Source organism: Camelus bactrianus, chromosome 12 (assembly GCF_048773025.1).
Source record: "Camelus bactrianus isolate YW-2024 breed Bactrian camel chromosome 12, ASM4877302v1, whole genome shotgun sequence".
Classification (NCBI taxonomy): domain Eukaryota; kingdom Metazoa; phylum Chordata; class Mammalia; order Artiodactyla; family Camelidae; genus Camelus; species Camelus bactrianus.
In genome coordinates this window covers 23,492,207-23,508,200 of record NC_133550.1, presented here as the reverse complement: position 1 = coordinate 23,508,200, position 15,994 = coordinate 23,492,207, and the positions used below count along the sequence as shown (strand labels likewise).

Below are 15,994 nucleotides of genomic sequence, written 5' to 3'. Positions count from 1 at the left end.
ACAAAAAGCTTTTTAGTTTATTCTTCTTCCCAAATTCTTTTGGACTTAATGCACTTATTTGTATCTTTTCTTCTTAAAATCAGACCTTTATATCCATGGATATATATATTTTTAAAATTTTTTGTTGAAGTGTAATTGATTTACAATGTTAGTTTCAGGTGTACAGCAAAGTGATTCAGTTATGCATATACATACATATATACAAATTTTCTTTTCAGTCTGTGGCTGTATTAAATGTAAAGAATTTATCCCAGTTGTCAGCGATTAATTGTATCTAACAAATAATAAACATTGATTAAATACTGTGGATAGATTGATTGAACATACCTTATTTTTTACCGATACAAATTAACGTAATCAAGACCATTCATGTACCAATGCTGTATAATTAAGAGCTATTCCAAGCAAGGACAGAGTTAATCTTGTTAGGTTTTCTGAGGAGAATTTAATGATGTTATGTGCATGATTGGTGGAGAAGAATATGGAGGATTAATATTGGGTGTGAAAATGCACAAATAGAGACCCGGAGATAAGACTCATCAAATCATAGTGGGAAGCACAAGTTATGAAGTTTGAATAAAAGTAATAGCAAACATTCTCTGGTGTTCATTACCACCTGGGCACCACTCTGAGTTCTTTACACAATAAAATCTTCACGACAACCTTAGGAATAAGGCCTAGTATTATCCCCATTATGCAGGTGAGGAATAAGGCACAGAGAGGTTAAGTAACTTGCCTGAGGACACTCTCCTGGCAAGTAGTAGAAAATCTGCCTCCCTCCTGCTTTAATCTCCTGTTTACACAACAGATTCATGATAGTGGTGGTGGGGTGTGTGGTGGGGGGCGGGGTTTACCTTCATTCTTGAATGCTAGTTTCAAATATTTGGTTTTGATTGTGGGCTACATTAATGATAAATTGGAAAATGAGAGAGAAGATGGCAAAGGACTGTAAACTATACCTTTTTTTGCTTGTTTTGAGGGTGAGGTAATTAGGTTTATTTATTTATTTAATGAAGGTAACTGGGAATTGAACCCAGGACCTTGTGCATGCCAAACAAGCATTCTACCACTGAGCTATACCTTAACCTCCTACTTCTCGTAGCCTCTGATTTTATTGAACTATCTTCATTATTAAATACAAAACTGTTTTCCGAGCAGTACTTGTTTTTCCTCTCATGAAGTTGAAATTACATTTATAATTTTATTTCTTTTGTCTGATGCACTTTCTTATATAGCTCTTTCTTTGTGGCACCATATGCCTGAAATCAGCTTGGATAGTTTGGGTCCCCCAAGGAAAATCCTGCTATGGAATGTATTGAGCATCTTTTCTGTGGCAATCACAGAGCTAGATAATTAGTGAATATAAAAGGGGTTTCCTGTTTCCAGATGGTTTCTAAGTGTCTCCTGGGAGATGGGGGAGGATAAAACATCCATCACCTTAATACAAGGTAGGCAGCTGGTGCCGTGGTTTAGAGACAGAAGTTTGCTGGGCTCCAAGAGAAGGCATTTGTGATTGAGTATTTTGGCTCCTCTTCTCCCTCCCAACCCTTCGCCTCCCTTCCTCCCTTCTTTCTTTTCTTCTTTCTTTTAAAATGTCCTGGGGGATCTTAAAGGATTTTAGTAATTCGCTAGTTAAATAGACATTGTGCTAGGCTGCAGAGGTACAAATTGAATTGCAGTAGCATCATGCCTTCCATTCTAGTTACGAAACAGATAAGCGTGTCTGGCTCAGTGTGCTAAGTGCTCCGTTGAACAAAATGGGATGGGAGCCTGGGGGAGAAAGGGGTGTGTGTGGCCTGGGAGGTTGATAGCAAGGACTTCATGTGCAAGAGGCTTTAAAGCTATTCCTTCAAGAATGAACATCATTTTTGCTGAGTGAAGTGCAGTTAGATATCGAGCCAATAGAAATAGTGTAAATGAAGGTAATGAGGTTTGAAAAACTGCATGTTGTTTTTGGGAGGAATGTCCTGGAGCAGAAGGGTTTTTGCAGATTTTGAAATAGGGCAATGACTTGATCATATCTAGACCAGAAACGAACTGTAGTGGTTCCAGGGAGAATGAGTCGAAGGTGGGTGATCCTGGGGACTGGTGGGCTTTACATCGGTGCCCTCAGACCACAGCACCATCCCCTCCGACCTCTTGGACACACTTTAATTCTGAAGACTTCAGAAATCTCCCCCTACCTTTCTCTTCCCTTGACCTGGTATCCTGAATTTTAGGGTCTTCTTTCCTTTTCTTTTCTAATCCTTAATATTGGGTAGTGAAAAGGGCCCAAGCTTTGGAGCCAGCAGATTTGATTTCAAATCCAAGTCTTTCATTGAGTAGCTCTAAGGGTTTGGACAGATCACATATTTTTTCTTAAATATTCATCTATAAAGTCAGGTACTAACTTTTATGACAGGGTTTTTTAAAATAAAGATTAGAGAACACGTATGTACAGAATTTAGCACAGTACCTGGCATGTAACATTTATATTATTTATCACTTCCATCTTCTAGTTAAAAACATCACATTCCGTCGCCTCTCAGAAGCTGTTACTTGTAGGGCCAGCGTGCTGAGTGGCAGGTTGCTAAGGCTTCTGTCAGCTTCCTGTGGTCTCTCTAGTGTTTGGAGCACCGAGCACGCTAACCCACCTTGAGCGCGTGCTCTGAAAACATAACATTCAGGGGGAGGTAGAAAACTGAGAGGCTAGATATATCTTTGTGGAAATTGAAGTTCTTGTCTTGGAAAACCAGAAGTGAATGATGACTGTCCTTCGCATGTGGCGTTAACGGATTTTTTCATGTTTATATTCACACTCAGTTATTCTGTGTCACGCATGAAGGCAGGGCAGTAGCATTTAAGGTACCGCTTTCCCAGATGTCTTCCAGTCAGCAAAGAGAAGTCCGGACAGCGTGAGCAACAGGTACAATTTGTAAAGACTCAAGTCTCTGACTTCAAGCCTAATGGGTCTTACTCCTTATCTAGTTGCCTTTTTCATGGTAACTGACTCTCACGTGGCAGATTGTTTGACTTATCCTATTGGTCGTGCTGATCTTATTCTATTTTTCCTTATCTGTTTCAGGGATGAGTTTTGCCTTATTTTGGGTTTATTCTGAGTTTAAGGGTGCAGGGAAAAATCACACCAGGTTCAATGACCAGTCGTCTCCCCAAAGGAAGAAATACAGGTGTTTAATATGCTTACTTCTTTTTTGCTTTAATAGGTGTGTGAGAAAGCGAGCAGTCCCAAACTGGTGGAACTGTTACTGGACAGTGGGTCCCGGGAACAAGATGTGCGGAGAGCTCTGACAGTCAGCATTGGGAAAGGTGACAGCCGGATCATCAGCCTACTTTTAAGGAGGCTTGCCCTGGATCTGGCCAATAATAGCATTTGCCTTGGAGGATTTTGTATGGGCAAAATTGAACCTTCTTGGCTGGGTCCTTTATTTCCAGATAAGACATCTCAGTTAAGGAAAGAAACAAGTAAGTATTAAGAGGAACATTTTGTACAGTTCTTTATTTTAGTAGTATTTTTTAAAAGTCATGAATCTTTTAGTTAATTTTCATTCCAGTTTGGTGCCGCTTAAGCCAAAAATATTGTAAAGGCTTGAATATCATTGTTTTTTTTTTTGGATATGAAGTGCTGGAAACTGACATTATATATAAGTTCTTTATGACCCAGTAAATATGTATTTTATGAGGATAGAGCAAGATAGTGGGATCTTTCCGTGAGGTTCCTTTCTTTTTTCATGTATTTTATTTTTATTATGAAAATAATCCATGTGCATTTTAAAAATAGAAAAATACAGAGGAATCATAGGAAGAAAATAACAATAACTTACCTTTTCACTTACAGGTAATCAATGTAGATTTTTTATTCCCCTATACTTTTTATATGCTGACATATGCATTAAAATGCAAAAACATAAAAGCATATATATTTTGCATCTTCAAGTTAATATACTTCTTATTTCTCTTAAGGGTATATTTTCAACTTAATATGTGTACATTGGATATATTAAGTATATATTAAGTACGTTGATGACAATCACCATCGTTCTCTGTGAACATTTCTGCCTTTTCAGCTGTCCCTCATTTACTCACATAAAATGTGTTTTTAAAGCTTGAGCTCCCAGCTTTCTGTCTGTTAACTAACTCCATGCCCACATCCTCCCCTCAGGGCTCATGCCCCATGACTCTTCATGGGAAGGACCCTATTCTTAATAACATGTTTGCTTTGCTGTTCTCTTCCTGACGCATTCATTTGCTCTATTCCTGGTCAGTCCAACAGTATGCTTTTTTTGTCCCCTTCACCAGGAAAGCTGAATGCTGTTAAAGTATCTATCCTTGAATATTGGTACCTCCATCAACTCAAGTTCTCTGACCTGCCAGGGAACCCCAGAAGGGCCACCCAGGCTGGATTTCTCTCAGTTTCTTAAGTCTTCATATACTCTTACTTCCAGCTTCCCAGTGTACTCTCTCTACCTGAATGTCTTCACCCTCTCTCCCCACCTGGCTGTCTCTTCATTCTTCCTGCCTCAGCACCACATCAGTTTTTTAGGAGAAAACATTCCTGCCCACATGAAGTCTGGGTGGAAGGTCCTCCCACATGCTCCCTTAGCATCTTATTTCTTACCTGTATAGCACGTACCGCATCATATAATTGTATTTTCCCTTTTTATAGTATACCTTTCGGTGGATTATCTGCATCATGAAGTCAATGTCAGTTTTTTCCATTGTTGTACCCTTAGCATTTATACTGATGCTTTGCACATAGTAAGTGCTCATTAAATATTTATAATATTGGCAAAGGTGAAAAATGGTAATAAATTATGTTGGTAAGCATATGTGGAAACCGGCATTTCACATATTATTAACATGAATTTAAATTGTTCTCTTTTGAGGAAAATTTGGTGACATCCATTAATATTTTAAATGTACATCCATACTTCTTTGACCCAGGAATATAATAATAGGAATCCACAATACAGGCGTTCTTAATGTGCAGCAAAAATTATGTTCAAGGATTCACTCTAAAATATTTTTCATAATAACAACAACAACAAAAAAAACTGGGGGAAAAAAAACCTAAGTATTCCCCAAAAGGAACTATTTGAATTAATTATGGTACATTCATACAGTGGAATGCTTTGCTGTCATTGGAAACAAGCATCAAACAAAGTCAAAAGTCCACATATATAAAGCAATCTTAAGTGGGAAAAAAAAAAGCACAGAACAGTGGTTTTAGTATACTAATATTGGTGAAAACACATTTGGGATATGGTAGTCCATAAGTATTTGAATATGAAAAGACTATGTCAGAAGTAAAACTCCAGAAATGGTTGCCTCTTGGGACCTTGGAAACTAATGAAAGATGAATAGATTCTGTGTTTCATCTCTTCAACTAGTCTCATGCCAACCGCCTATTTACTTTATTCTTTGATTTCTGATAGGAGTTGTTGGCCCTTTGGGGAGGTATAAGGGAGATTTACCATTCACTGTATTCTTTTAGTTTTGTATGAATTTTTTTTTTTAAGAAGTATTGACATGTCTTACCTAATTTAAAAAATGAAATAATGTCATTTGATTGATTGGAAGGCATAGCCATCGTTTTATTGACAGCTGCTTTGATTAAAGAGCATTGTGAATTCAGAGCTTTAGAACACTTACCAGGTACTGCTAGACTGAGTTACATATACGTTATAATACAGACGAGGAGAGTAAGATTTGAAGACATTTTCCAGGCTGTAGGTACAACAAGGAGGACTCTGCCAACTTACGTCTTCATAACAGAGCATAATGTAAAACGCAATAAAATAGCAAGAATGTTAACTTTGAAATTTCAGCAGATTTCCCAGTAGAATGAACCGCTTAGCAAAGAGTTTATAAAAATAAGAATTGAGTTTCTTCCATGTTCTGAGCATCGTACTAAAAACTTAAGCTGCATCGTTTCCTTTCATCTTTTCCATAATCCTGTGCTGTGAATATTGTTGTCTCCTCTTCCCAGCTAGGACACTGACGCTCAGGGAGCTGGTATAACTTGCAAGTGACTTCAGCTCCGGCCTGGCTGGCTTCAAAGCCCACGCCCTTTCCTAGTGCACGTTTATTTTATAAAGATTCAGGGTTGTCACCTACACCAAAACTTCGTGTAAATTTGGATGATTGTTAAGAAATTTAAATTCATTGTCTGCTACTTATACACTATCACAATTGTAAAGTGAGTCTGAAGTAAGAATAAAACATTCTCTGAAAGTATGAGAATACATGAGAAACTTTGGTATGAGATATGTTTGTTTTTGTATAACTGCTGATTTCTAAGTTGCTGTGTATCTTTTTATTTTTAGATATGGGCTCCACCCTAGCAAGAATGGTGCTCAGATATCAGATGAAAAGTGCTGTGGAAGAAGGAGCAGCCTCAGGCAGCAATGGCAATCTTTCTGAAGAAATACTGGATAAATTTGACGAATGGACCTTCATTCCTGAGTCTTACGTGGACAGTGTGTTTGGTCAAAGTGATGACCTGGATAGTGAAGGTAATAATTACAAAAAAAAAATAGTTCCTATTAATTTTTAAAATTCTTATCCTCTGGCATTGAACAATAGAAATTGAGATTAAAACCTGATTTAATTCATTTAGAAAAACTTGAGGAAAACTGTTCATTATTGGAAATAGTTAATGCTTGCTAACTATTATTTAGCTACTAGTTAAGGCAGTGATTGTCAAGAAAATGTCTCTCTGCACTTAGACGTGTTATAATACTGCCCATCGTTAGTGAATGGTGACTAGTGCAATGAAAACACTCTGATTCAGACTGGAATTAGGTTCCATGTTCCATCATTGACTAGATCCTTTTGTGGCTTGTGAAGCCCCTTACCCTTATTAAAAGTAGTGTTGCTTTTTTTTTTTAATAGATTCCATATATAAGTGATATCATGTGGTATTTTTCTTTTTCTTTCTGGCTTACTTCACTTAGAATGACAATCTAAAAGACAAACGGACTTATTTACAAAACAGAAATAGATGATAAATTGGGAGTTCGAGATTTGCAGGTACTAACCACTAAATAAAATAGATAAGCAACAAGTTTATACTGTACAGCACAGAGATCTATATTCAATATCTTGTTAGTAACCTATAATGAAAAAGAATATGAAAATGAATATATGTGTGTATTTGTATGACTGAGCTATTATGCTGTACACCAGAAATTGACACATTGTAAACTGACTGTACTTCAATTAAAAAATTAATTAATATTAAAAAAGGTAATGTTGCTAATCTTCCAGGATTATTTATAGGAAAAATGTGTATTAAGTATCTGGGAGAGTGCTTGCAAATAGGAAGTGCTTAATAAACATATTTTTACCTTTATTCGAATTAAAAATAATATTAATATTTCAATAACTCACAAGATAAAAAATTGACATGGCAAGATATTAATGACAGTGATTAAGGCTGACATATTTAACACAATGCAGTTTGGTAAAAATGGTGTGAGGTGCTTTTTTATTAACACAATGTGAGTAAAGACTGTGGATGATAGAATAAAGGCATTTGAGAGGGCAAAAAGTAAGGGTTATTCCAGAATCTCATATCTCAAGTCCAAGTGTTTTTTGAAACCAACTTTATTGAGATATAATTAATATAAAGTAAAATGTACCCATTTTAAGTATATGTTTTCATGGGTTTTGAAAACCCATGCATCCATCTAATCATCACCACTCCTAAGTTATGTGGCATTTCTGTCATCCAAAAAGTCCCTCTCTGTGCCTCTTCACAAAAACCTTGGCCCTTGGCAACCACTGATTAGCTTACTGTCACCGTAGATTAAATTAGTATTTTCTCACGTTTCATATAAATAGGATACAGTATGTCCTCTTTTAAAAGTCTGGCTGTTTTCTAAAGTGGTTGCACCACATCATGCTCCCACCAGCAGTGTATGGAGATTCTAGTTGCTCTGCATCCTCATCACACTGTAACACAGTGTTGTAAGTCAGTTTAATTTTAGCCATCCAGTGTGGGTGTACTCCTAGCTCATTTCGGTATAATTTTCATTTCCCTGAAGACTACTGATATTGAGAATATTTTCATGTTCTTATTGGCCGTTCGTATGTTTTCTTTGTGGAGTGTCTGTTCAAATCTTTGCTAACTTTTAACCGGGTTATTCTCTTATTACAGTATTGTAAGACTTTTCTATATACTCTTAAGTAGGAAACTTTTGCCAGTTATTTGAATTACAGATATTTTCTTTCAGTTATAGCTTGTCTTTTCATTTTATTAATGTGATTTTTCAAAGAGCAGAGGTTATAAATTTTGAAAAATGCAATGTTTCAGTTTTTTCCGGCTTGTGCTTTTTCTGTCCCACTTAAGAAATCTTTTTCTATCTTAAATTTGTGAATATTTTTCTTCATATGTTTCTTCATAGAAGTGTTAAAATCTTACCTTTAATATTTAGGTCTACAATTCATTTTAAGTTAATTTTGGTGTTACGGTGTCAGTGAAGAATTGACATTTTTTTCCCCACATGGATATCCAGTTTTAACATCATTTATTGAACATACTATATTTCCTCATTGAATTAATGGCATGTTTGTCCAATTTAATAGACCATATAGGTGTGGTCCTATATCTGCATTCTTTATTCTGTGCCATTGATTTATCTTTTTCAATACCACACAGTCTTGATTATTTTAATCAATAGAGGCCTTAAAATCTGGTAGCATAAGTTCTCTGGTGGTGTTCGTTTTTCTTTTTTTTTTTTTAATTGAAGTATTGTCAGTTTACAATGTTGCATTAATTTCTTGTGTACAGCATAGTGATTGAATTATACATATGTATATACATTCTTTTCCATTATAGGCTATTACAAGATATTGAATGTAGTTCCCCCTGATATACAGTAAACCGTGTTGTTTATCTATTTTATGTATAGTAGTTATGTATAGTAGTTAGTGCCTGCAAATCTCTAGTGGTGTTCTTTTTCAAAACTGTTCTTACTGTCCTAGGTTGTTTGCCTTTCCATATACATTTTAAATCAACTAATTAATTTTATGCTGGAATTTTTATTAGAATTAAATCTATACATACATCCAATATAGAATTAATGTATAAATAATATATTAGCTAAATAACAAAATTAACATATAAATAAAAATTTCTTTAGATTGAATCTGTAAATAAATTTGAGAGAACTGATGTCTTAATGAGTCTTCTGACTATAATTGTAGTATATATTTCCATTTATTTGTCATTTCAGATTTCTCCCACCAATGTTTTGTATTGTATGTCTTCTGATGATATTGGATATAGTATTTTATTTGAATTCAAATTTCCAGTAGTTCACTGCTGGCTCATAGAAATGTGGTTGATTTTGTTGTATATTGATGTATCCCGTGGGCTTGCAAAACTCATGAATTCTAACAATTTTTTGTTTAATCCATAAATTTTTCTATGTTCACAATAAAGCCATTTGCTAATAAAGACAGATTTACTTCTTGCTTTCTAATCTATATATCTTTTTTTTTTTTCATGCCTTATTGCACTGGCTAGGACCTACAATACTATGTTGAATAGAAGTGGTAAGAGTAGGCATTGTTCCTTGGTTTCCAAACTTAGGCGGAAAACATTCAGTCTCTCATCATTAAGTATGATGTTATCTATAGGTTGTTTTTTTTTTAATAGACATTCTTCATCAGGTTGAGGAAGCTCGTATTTAGTAATCATTTGCTGAGACTTTTTATCATAATGAGTGTTGGAAAATGCTTTTCTGCATCTGTTGAAATGGGCGTATTTTCTTCCTTTATTCTGTGTTTAGTTCATTACATTGTTTGATTTTCTAATGTTAAACAAAACTTGCTTTTCTGGGGTAAATCTCACTTGGTTTATTATCCTTTAAAAATGTTGTTTGGTTTGTTTTTCTAAAATTTCTTTAAGGATATTGCATTTATGAGGGGCACTGGTCTTTAGTTATATGTTTCTTTGTAACTCTGAGGCTAATACTAGCCTCTTGGCAGGCGGAAGACTTTTTAATTATAAATATAATACCTTTAATAGGTTTATGGTTATTTTGATTTTCTATTAGCTCTTGTGTCAGTTTTTGTAATTTGCAACTTTCAAGGAATTTGCCCATTTTACATAAGTTGCCAAATTTATTTATTTGATGTTATTTATAGTAATTCTCTTATTATCCTATTAATATTTATAAGGTCATTAGTGATACCTGATCTTCAATTCTTAAAATTGGTAATTTTTGTCTTTCCTTTTTTTCCTCTTCAGTCTTGCTCAAGAATTATCCCTTTTATTGATCTTTTCAAAGAATCAATTTTTTGTTTCATGGATTTTTCTGTATTGACTGTCCATTTTTTTTTCATTGATATTTGTTTTTGTCTTTATTTCCTTTTATTTTACTTATTTTGATTATGTGACACTTGACTCTTTTAAAATATGTTCTTAACTTGGAAGCTTAGAAGACTAATTTTAGACCTTTATAACCGTATAGTATAAACATTAAAGACCATGCAGATCTTTCTAAGCATCACTTTAGCTGCATCTCACAATTTTTATGTTCTATTTACATTCACTTTTGAAATTTTAAAATTTCTTTGTGATTTTTTTTTGACTCATGAGTTATTTAGAAGAGTATTGTTTATTTTCCAAATAGTTGGACATTTTTCCATGTAGCTTTCTCTTATTGTTTCCAAATTTAACTTTGTCATGATCAAAGAACCTACTCTGATGATTTCTATCCTTTCACATTTTTTGAGACATTCATTGTGATCTACTGTGTGGTCTATCTTGGTGAATGTTTCATGTGCAATTAAAAAAAATGTGTATTTGGCTGTTGATGGGTCAAGTCAGTTAGGTCAAATTATTTGGTAGTATTTTTTAGATCTTCTATATCCTTACTGATTTTTCTCTCTACTTAGTATAATTAAGAAAGAAATGTCGAGATTGTAATTGTGGTTTTGTTAATAATGCTTTCCATTTGATCAGTTTATGCTTTGTGTATTTTGAATCTCTGTTATTGGGTGCACAAACACTAAGTACTGTAATTTTTTTTTGATGACTTAACCCCTTTATATTGATCGAAATTTGCATGTAGTATCATTTCCTTCATCCTGAAGAACTCCTTTTTACATTTTTTATAGTTCAGAGTTATAGGAAACCTCTGTGCAGATTACTAGAGTTCTTTTTCCCATGACTCTGTCTTGGAACTCCCAGTTAAGTTAGTCTCCATGAACACTGATTTCCATCTTCTCATCTCAGGAAAGCCACTGGGCTTTGTTTAAATTCCTTCTCCCTGTGTCCATGGCCCTTAAATTGCCTCCAGCAGAAAGCCAGGGTGATCATAAGGTTTACATACTTTGTTTTCCTCCTTTTAGGGATTACACAGTCCTGCACTGTCTGCTGTCCAATGTCTGAAACCAGTTGTTTAAAATATTTTGTCCAATTTTTTAGTTGCTTGTTGTGAGAAGATTAAGTTCAGTGTTTGTCACTCTGTCATGGCTTAAAGTAGGAACCTCATTAAGTATTTTTAAATGAAGGAAAACATCAGAAATGCTGAGATAAAAACAGTTGATTTTTGGATATGTAAATTTTATAATTTTTTGACACAATTAGTTCTTTATGCTTTTAAGATAAAGAGTGATAGAATTTAAAATCTCATGATTTTTCAAAAATGGCTCCATTATTTATCCTTAATAATATGATTTAATATTTATCTTTATTTTCTTGAAAATCTGTAATTTTAAAAGTATCTCAATTCTCAAAATAATTACCACCTAAACTCATTGTATTTATTTTAATGTCATTCCATAAATGAAACCATAAAAGATGTAATTCTAATAGAGATGTACTAAAATTGCTGAATTTTAAATAATTTAAAGTGTGATTCCAGTATTTAAAACAAGATTTGAAAATTTTCTAAGAATTTAGCAAAACAGAAAGGAATAACATTGATCGGATTTATGTATGAACTTTCTCTGCTTCCTGAACATGCATGTATTTATTATAGTATTTGTAATTTTTTTTTTTCACTTGGCTCTTTCTCATATGAGTACTACGAGCTCATATGAGGTCTGGATTATTTTTTCTACTTATCTTTATCCTGTGCTTACTCAGTGTCTAGTCTATGACAGCCATTCAATAAATATTTATGAATGAAGAAAAATGTGGTTGAGTTTGAAAATGAAAGCCGACATAGTTTATCATTTCTGTTTTAAAGATGTTACAACAGGAATTGGGCAATTTCCAGTCACGAAATGTGTTTAATCCTTGGTGATTGAACGATGATGCTAGCATCATATGTTCAGGTTAGCATTTCTTACTTGCCTTTATTTTATCATTTAAAAATAGGAAGTGAAGGCTCATTTCTTGTGAAAAAGAAATCAAATTCAATTAGCGTAGGAGAATTTTACCGAGATCCTGCCTTGCAGCGTTGCTCACCAAATTTGCAAAGACATTCCAGTTCGTTGGTAAGTTATATTGTGAAGATTGTGATTAAATGTTGTATATTTTGTTGACAGTCTCTCAATAACTGAAATTGTATGGCAAAGCTAGGAGCTATTGGTGCAAAAATTCCCTAATGTATGAAAACTTTGTATACAGAATATGTGTGTGTGCGCATGTGTGTGTGTGTGTGTGTGTGTGTATGCTATTTTAAATTTACATCTGTAGACTTCAGCATGTTTGGGGTATATAAGTACTCTGCCCACTTTAAAATGGTTTTACTCTTTGTTTTTACAGCTTCAAATCTGTGGAGCCCAGACTAGGTCTGTGTCTTACGGTGTGGCTTGGTTTTATGAATACGTTAGCTAGTAATCTTATAGTAACTCCTAAAGAAACCAGATAGAAAAATGTTCCCTTTGCTCTAAAAAATGACGATAATTTTATAATAAATGTCTGTTTGTTTAAAAGGGACCCATTTTTGATCATGAAGATTTACTGAAGAGAAAAAGAAAAATACTGTCCTCAGATGATTCACTCAGTAAGTATTTGAAAGTAATCAGAAGCAAATAGATATTTTGAGCTGGATACAGCACTTTGTTAAATTTCCTCTGATTGTTCAGATTTTCTTGGTGCCAGTTTCATCTCACGTAGCTTTCAAATAATATTTGCCTAATGATTCCATAAACTAGAAAAATGAAATACAATTCTAGATTTAAAAATTTAGCTTGTATGATGTTTACCTAGGACACTTGTATCCTTCCTCCTGTTTCTCTGAAACCTGAATAATACCCTCACGAGTGCCACTTTTCACATTTTCCTCCAAGTCTGTTGTTTTTTTTTAACACTACTTATACCACCTGATTAAATATTTGCTATTTCCTGTTCATCTCTGCCACTGGAATGTAAGTTCCATAGTTTGGTTTTCTGTTGCATCTCCAGTGCCTTGAAGAGCGCCTGACACTATTAGGGGGTCAAAGTGCATTTACCAAGTGAACTTAAATTACTTGCTGATATTTTCATTTGTTTGTTTGTTTGTGACCAAAGGAATGTCAAAACTCCAGTCACATGTGAGGCATTCAGACAGCGTTTCTTCCCTGGCTTCTGAGAGAGACTGTATTACATCATTAGACCTTTCAGCCAATGAACTCAGAGATATTGACGCCCTGAGCCAGAAGTCCTGCATAAGCGGTCATCTGGAGCACCTTGAAAAGCTGGAGCTTCACCAGAATGCACTCACGAGCTTTCCACAACAACTCTGTGAAGTAAACTTAATTTACTCTTACAATTCTCAGGATCTTTGTGGGGCTTTTACACGTATATCTAACGCGCAGGCGTAAATCTTTAAAGGGAAGGTTCTACTTTTGTGTCTTTGGACAGTAATTCCCCCATTCTTCTGGCTGTCACACGAGGATCTTGTAGTCTGTGTGGTGTTCAGAAGCATGTGTGAGGGCAAGCGATGGAAATGGAAATGGAAATCTGATTAGAAAGGAATTCTAGGTTCTGTCCAGATGATACATGGTACGTATTAAAGTCCAGCAAGGCTGTGTGTTGATTATGCCTTCCATTATTTAATTCTAGGAAGACGACTTAAACTGTTTAAATTCAATTAAGCAGACTAGAATCAGACCTGGTCTGGCGGTACCGGCTCTCCTTAGCTACCAACCGTGTGACAATAAGAACGTGTTATCCCGACTGCTCTAGGCCCTCATTTTCTTGTCTGCAAAATACAGAGGCTCAACTGAACTATCCACAAGGCATTTATTGAGTTTTAATATTATCTACAACTTAAAAATTGATTTTATTTTGCTCAAGGTTATTTCATAAAAATTAAAGTATAAAACAGTTTGCTGATCAAGTAGTCCTCTGATGATTGTCTTTGTCATTCATTTTTATATACTGTCAGAAGTCAACAAAAATATCCTGACAAACTAAAATGATCTTACTACAAATTTTAAATTATTCAATTGAATTCTTGGATTTAACTGCAAAGTTTGATAAAGGATTATACCTGTTTTTTTTTAAACTAGTTTTATTGTAAATGCATTTTCCCCCTTTTTTAACTTATAAAATTGACCATAATTTTTACATATTTTAAAGGCAACATTGTATGATTTTAGAATATATGTAAGTGGTGTCTTTCCCCTACAGTTTGTATATCTGGAGAGAGAGAAGAAAGGTGACCCCTACCCCTAGCCCAGTGTCTACACTGTGTCCTCTCTCTCCTCCTCTTTTCTTAAGTCCTTTGAGTCACAAGGGCCTCATTTTAATTTTTTAATTTTATTTTTTTAATTAAAATTTGTTTTAGTTTACTTTAAATTTTTTGGGGGAGGGAAGGAATTAGTTTATTTATATATTTATTCTAATGGAGCTACTGGGGATTGAACCCAAGACCTCCTCGATGCATGTGCTCTTCCACTGAGCTCTACCCTCCCCCCACAAGGGCCTCACTTTAAATGTCACTTCCTTACCCTCTGCTTCCTGTCTTCTCCTCATTCCCGCTCCAGACTAGCTTGGCTACCATCTGGTTTGCATTTCCATGGCACCCACTGCTTTTCCTCCGATGGTCATTACTAGCTCAGTAGATGATTACCGAACTAATTTGTGAAGGGAGTACTGACTGATACTTGGTAGATCTTCAGTAAATATTTGCTAGAGAGTGAGTAAAAGAAAACTAGATTTAGCCTAGCTAAAACAAAGGGAATTTGAGGAGAGCTTGGCAAAGTGAGCTATGTCAGGGCATTCAAAGACTGGACCAGCTCATCTGCTCTTAAGGAAATTTCACATCAGCACTACTAGACGGAACTTTTTGTTACTGGTTTTAATTGTGTCTCTTTACAAGCAAAATTTGCTGATTAAACCTTGGGAATAAATAATGCAAAAATCTTTCCTGTGAATAATCCAGTAGGATCTGAAACAGTGGTAGAAATTTTGAAACCAATTTTGGGGCAAAGATCCATTTATAAGCTTTATAATCATGTCTTTAGAATTCCATGTGAGGATAAATACATATATTGATATATAAAAAGGAGAATAGGGAAATTTTGCTATTATCATAGTAGAATTAGAAATTGCTTCAAAAGAGAAAATAGAGATTTGAAACAAAAAGTTCCATTTAAAAGAGAAGGCTATAAAATGAAACATGTATTATTATATACATGACTGTTTTAAGGCTAAGTCTTATATTCGAATGTATTTCAATTTCCAAAAGCTAGTGTTAAGAAAATGTATTCCCAGGGTTATATTGTACTGCTTATTCATTAAATTATCAGTTCAGATGTTTGTTGGAGTGTATTATTCTTCCAGTTTACTCATTGCAGGAATCATTTACCAAAAAGCTGAATTAAACTCTAAGCCTTATTTTTGTGATCTTTCTTTTGCCAGTCTATCTGTTAAATTTTTCCTGGGTTTACTTATTTTACAGCAGAGCTGGTAGGACCAGTCAGTCTATTGAAGTTCTCCTTCAATAGGTTGTGTTTTCAAGTTTTTTGGAAAATTCTTAAATGATTCTAGTTACCTGAGGTATGGAAGGCAGAAATAGGAGCTGAACTTAAGTTTTGCAGACGGTTC

The 15,994-nt window shown here is 34.6% G+C and overlaps 1 protein-coding gene across 2 annotated transcripts in view; it reads left to right on the top strand.

The window, feature by feature from the left end:
- The window catches only part of LRRK2 (leucine rich repeat kinase 2), a 135,512-nt gene that overhangs the window by 50,026 nt on the left and 69,492 nt on the right, over positions 1–15,994 (top strand). For both annotated transcript variants that reach the window (XM_074375025.1, XM_010970532.3), the window contains exons 19-23: positions 3,204–3,462; positions 6,324–6,512; positions 12,335–12,453; positions 12,896–12,965; positions 13,472–13,689. In XM_074375025.1, the coding sequence (XP_074231126.1) occupies positions 3,204–3,462; positions 6,324–6,512; positions 12,335–12,453; positions 12,896–12,965; positions 13,472–13,689 (855 nt within the window). The remainder of the gene's footprint in view (positions 1–3,203; positions 3,463–6,323; positions 6,513–12,334; positions 12,454–12,895; positions 12,966–13,471; positions 13,690–15,994) is intronic.